The 5,611-nt window shown below is 33.5% G+C and overlaps 1 protein-coding gene across 1 annotated transcript; it reads left to right on the top strand.

The window, feature by feature from the left end:
* The first annotated feature begins 1,803 nt into the window (after positions 1-1,803).
* LOC138716171 (cuticle protein 7-like) lies at positions 1,804-5,611 on the top strand. The gene is made up of 3 exons (XM_069849011.1): positions 1,804-1,915; positions 3,350-3,505; positions 4,920-5,611. Exons 1-3 carry the CDS (start codon positions 1,901-1,903, stop codon positions 5,400-5,402), a joined length of 654 nt encoding a protein of 217 aa, XP_069705112.1. The 5' UTR covers positions 1,804-1,900; the 3' UTR covers positions 5,403-5,611.

Below are 5,611 nucleotides of genomic sequence, written 5' to 3'. Positions count from 1 at the left end.
CCTTTCTTCTTCTAATTAATTATCTGAAAAATGTAACAAATCTCCTACTTCTATATTAAGTGTTAAATTACATAATTCTGATTCTTATCTTATACAGTTTAAATGTCCGATTATTAAAGAGTCCTCTGAAGTTAAGTATTTAGGCATAATTTTCGACACTCATTTAAAATGCAACCAACACATTAATTACCTTTGTAATAAATTACATAAAATAATATATCATTTTGTTTCACTAGGAAATTACTTGTCAATGCACAATATACTTAACTTCATTTCAGTCGGTAATTATATATGGAATTATAGGATGGGGTAGCTTATTTAAATCCAATTTTAATCCATTTTATTTATTACAGAAGAAAATAATTAAACATGTCTTCATAAACCTATTGATTTTCCATCTCAAAAATTATTTTTAGACTTTAAAGTTCTTCAAATAAGACAAATTTATTATACTGTATTAATAAAATTCATACATAAAAATCGAAATAATTTTGAATTGTTTTCTCATAGTTATGAAACAAAAGGTATGAATTCTTTAAGATTGTCTGAACCAAAATGCAACACTGCTACAGTATTTAATCATAGTAGTAATTTAGGTCGAAGAATATATATAACAAATTTATATTTAAATATCCTAATCTTATCAATTCTAATAGTTCTAGTATTAAATTAAAAAAGTTATGTATGGATTTTATAAAAATTGAAAAATCGTAAATTTAAATGTATATATTCTTATTGCGTAATAGACAAAAGGCAAATTGTATTGTATACTTCTTAATTTAAATTCAGGAATTCACCCCTGAGCACGAGTTCTACTCTTTCAGGGGAGAGCTAAAGTTTTTCTGTATATATTACATTTTATGTTACAATTATTAGCAAAATAAATAAATGAATGAATGAATGAATGAATGAATGAATGAATGAATGAATGAATGAATGAATGAATGAATGAATGAATGAATGAATGAAGGAATGAATGAATGAATGAATGAATGAATGAATGAATGAATGAATAAGAGAATAAGCGAATAAGTGAATAAATAAATAAATAAATAATTAAATAAATAAATAATTAAATAAATAAATAGATAAATAGATAAATAAATAAATAAATAAATGGATAAATAAATAGATAGATAAATAAATAAATAGATAAATAAATAAATAGATAAATAAATAGATAGATAAATAAATAAATAGATAGATAAACAGATAGATAAATAAATAAATAGATAAATAAGTAAATAAATAAATATGTAACTCGTGACTTTTTTTTAGGAATAACATGAATTTTCGTGAAGTTTATCACAGCTCTAGTAATTCAATTCAATACTTTAACATACTCTACATTCGCCGTAATTTTTCTTTATATTGGTTACTACTCAAAAAACGTACATCGTTTTGGGTTTTCCCGGAATGTCTCTCCTCAGTTATGACTTTCAGTTACTTTCTGAAATACATTAATTCTTCTCCTATGCCCTGAAATTTAATTTGAACAAACTGCATATTGCACAATTGAGAAAAGAACAGTACCAAATTCAAATGCAAATGGAGCGTGACTATAATGGCAACGTGTTATACATTCATGAACTTGGAGTGGACGGCACCGCCCTGACGGGTAAGGAACGCTGTCCAGTTCACTTTCTCGCTGCACCAGTGATGCTAATATGGCTCCTTTTTAATTATTTGCAGCGAAATGATAGTGTCACAGTAGAAATTGCTGGCAAGGTCAACCGCAATACGGGTTCTAGATTTGGAGTAGGGTAGTTGGAGGCGTGGTGGACCTCTTACTGATAACTATACGTATTCAACATGTATAAAAGGCACCCTTCTCAAACATGTAGTATCACAACTGTTGAGTTTCAACAAGAATTAACATTAGCTCCAAACAAGAGACGTTATGGCTTTGATTCAGGTATTTATACAGTGATAGCAACAAACAGTATTCGTAGCAATAGCAGTAGCAAGAGGAATATAAATAGTCAATAATAACCCCAAATTTAATTCTCGATTATAATTACAATTTCACAGCGGAATTGTTCTAAAGTATAAAAAACACTTAAATGAATATAATTAAATTAACTTCATAGACAATAAACACTTTTTGTAGCATGAAAGATATTTTGAATGAAGTTTTAGAATTAAAATCTACTCTTCGTGTTTTAATATTCTTTATACTTCAAAGAAAAAATATTAAAATACAGAATTACTAATTACAATCCAATCATCATTTTAGAATTCTCTATATATAAAAAGAAATATTAAAATGAAATAGGTCACCGGGGTCAGATAGGCGACATTCGCGTGTGTTTTCTGAGCTCGGGCCTGGGTTCGATTCCCATGTGGGCTGATTACCTGGTTTGATTATTCTGAGATTTTTCCCAGCCATAAGGCGAATATTAGGTGACCAATGGAAAATCCTCTGCATCATCTCGGAAAATACCATCTTGAATTCACCAATTTATTGCACGCTAAATAACCTAGTAGTTGATACAGCGTCGTTAAATGGCCAAATAAAGGCTGAAATAAAATTTACAAACATCCTATCACTTCAATTCTTCTTTGCTGTATACCTAGGTACAAGTGACTGTTAATACAGTACGTATTCTCTCAAAAACGCTTGTAATTTACACGGATTTGTTTTTAATTTCAATTGGAATCATCTTATTGTCTCTCAATTATATATGTCTGTGGTTGTTAAACTTTAGTGTTCGAAGACCTCTTTCGTATGATTGAAATTTTGTCGGACCCCTTATGCATTTAGCTTTGTACTTTTGCGCCGTACAAGGCAAGAAAATCTTTTCATGTAGGCTATTATTTTATTTTTCATTTCACAAATTATTAGAAAGTCAAGTTTAGTTAAATTCTGCAAAAAAAAAAAAAAAAAAAAAAAAAAAAAAAAAAAAAAAAAAAGCTTTCTTAATAATAAAACTGTTATCTTTTTGACATTTTCATGAAAATTAAGGAACACTTAATGCCGGTTCTTTATGAATTTTTATTATATATTTCATAATAAAATAAGCAAACAACAAATCAAATTTTGTTTTGAAAACTCACTTGCTGACCCCTGACCATTAGCTCATGGACACCAAATAGTCCACGGACCACAGTTTTAGAACTACTGGTCTATGTGGTTGAAGATATGTTAAATATAGACCTAAAATTATACTTACAGTCTTTGAATATCCTTTGTAGCTAAAGAGAGCTAGGTGAATTACGAGTAAGCTACCTATAGTAGTATCTAGAATGGGATAGAATAGGAAGTCTCACATTTTTCTCAGAAATGGTGAACAAAATATTCATCCAAACTCATATACACATGTGCTGATAAAGGCCATCGTTCGGACAGTTTTCAGTGTTTGCCACTCTTCTGGCTGCCACTCTCGCTGCTCCTGGCTACTTGGATTCCCATTATGCACCAGCTGTTGCAGTGGCACATGCACCAGCTGTGGCAGTGGCACACGCACCATTGGCGGTTTCCCACGAAGTTGAAGTGGAACACTACGTAAGTAAATCTAAATCATAGCCTGTATAGCCTACCTAACTGATACCAATCATTTATATTTGTCTTAAGAGAAACAGTCAGAGAAGTTTACCTAAATCTGAGCATAAAATCTTGAAATTTAAAGGGCACAGATCAAATTCCGAGAACTGCAGGATTTTCCTTGAGATTTTTGTGAAGTCATGTTATGTATCGAGATTACAATTGGCTTGATGTTGATACCACATCACAAGAACTGATCCACGTATATTAAAAGTAAACAATTTAGAAATATAGAAATAAAGTAATAATTTCTAAGGCTTTAGCGAAGCCCAAAAATAAAGAAGAGGGCCTATAGGTTTAGAGAAAGAAAGAAAGAAAGAAGGTATTACGTAAATGAAATTAATGTCTTCAATATCGAAATGAGGGTAAATGTGTACTAAATTTAGTTATCTATTTTTGACATGCATTTGGGGACCTTACACCGTAGTTCATAAATTCTTACATTATGCCTAGAATATTATATACAGATAAGTATTTTAGCCTGTAGTATAAATAATGATAGACCTACTAAACGTTCTTGTTTAGTCAACTGTCTGAAGTCAGGCTGAAACCTCATAATGGCAAAAATAAGGCATCACTCATGAGGCAACTAAGTTAGGAGATAATGGCGTAGGTTATTCAGTTCCTTTCCCCTGCATAGTATTCATCGCTGATTAGTAACATATTTCACTAATCAGACTTCAGGTGTGTACACACAATTATTGTTCTTCCTCCGATACATACCATCAAGTGAGTTGTACTCCCTGGTAATAGATGTACATAGGTCTATCAGTGAAAAATTCTATCAGAGGTAGGTTACTATATATCTTTTTAACGTAATATACAATTAATTGAAGGTCTTGAAGATTATCTAAAAGCAAAAATACGTATAGGTTCAAGGCAAATAGACGATTAATGGAAAGTAGCTGTAGGAGTGCAATAGCATGAGTAAGTAAAGCTATGAAATAGTGAGTAGAAAGCGAGATACACGACAAAAAGGAGAGTTAAGTATGAGAAGGGGAGAGGTAGTAGAGAGAGGGATGCGAGGATGAGATGAAACATTTGGGTAAGAATACGAAGAATAATGAAATTATGAGATGCTAGTAGTACAAAGTAGTCGATGTATGAGTAGAAGAGGAGAGAACGTATGAATGAAAGAATGAATACTAGGATCAGAAGCACAGGGAACCAATAAGAATGAGTAGGAAGAGTAGGGCAATAACGCTTAATATATAAAGTAAATAAAAGCATTAAGAAAAGACCGAGAAAAATATCTTTGACTATGAACAGGAGGATGATAAAAAAGGATGAAAATGAGTATCACAAACGGCCGCATATTTATAAATTAAAATAACCAGTATTACATATCTTATTAATTGTTCGTTTTTCGTTGCAGGCCTCACCTCACTACGAGTTCAACTACGGAGTGAAGGATCTGCACACTCACGACATCAAGGAACAGTCTGAGAAACGTGTTGGAGACAAGGTGGAGGGCCACTACAGTCTGGTTGAACCCGACGGCACCACCCGCACCGTCCACTACACCGCTGACCACCACAATGGATTCAACGCCGTGGTCACCAAGTCCGGACACGCCGTGCATCCCGCCCCTGTCCACAAAGTAGTGGCCGCCCCTGTGCATAAGGTGGTGGCTGCACCTGTAGTATCCTACGCCCACGCCGCGCCTGTAGTGTCCTATTCCCATGCCGCCCCACTTTCCTACGGTCATGCTGCTCCTCTGTCCTACGCTCACGCTGCCCCCGTTGTCTCCTACGCTCATGCCGCCCCCGTTGTATCTTACGCTCATGCCGCCCCCGTACTCTCGTACTCTCATGCAGCGCCTGCTCTCAGCTACAGCAGTTACGGGGTTCATCACTGATCTCAGCAGAACGTGTCAACGGCGCCAACATCCACTATGACCATCGAACTCACATAGTACTGTCTAGTTCCATGATTACTAACATACACATTACCATGCTCATTTAGTTTAAGTGGTTTAAAACAAACTTCTCTTCTACCAAATCTGTATCCTGTTTCTGTAGTCTACGATTGTTTTTATGTACAATAAAAGTATTTCTTAGGAAAATA

Source organism: Periplaneta americana, chromosome 16 (genome assembly GCF_040183065.1).
Source record: "Periplaneta americana isolate PAMFEO1 chromosome 16, P.americana_PAMFEO1_priV1, whole genome shotgun sequence".
NCBI lineage: Eukaryota > Metazoa > Arthropoda > Insecta > Blattodea > Blattidae > Periplaneta > Periplaneta americana.
Note: the sequence above shows the minus strand (reverse complement) of the source record. Positions and strands in the feature narration are given on the sequence as shown.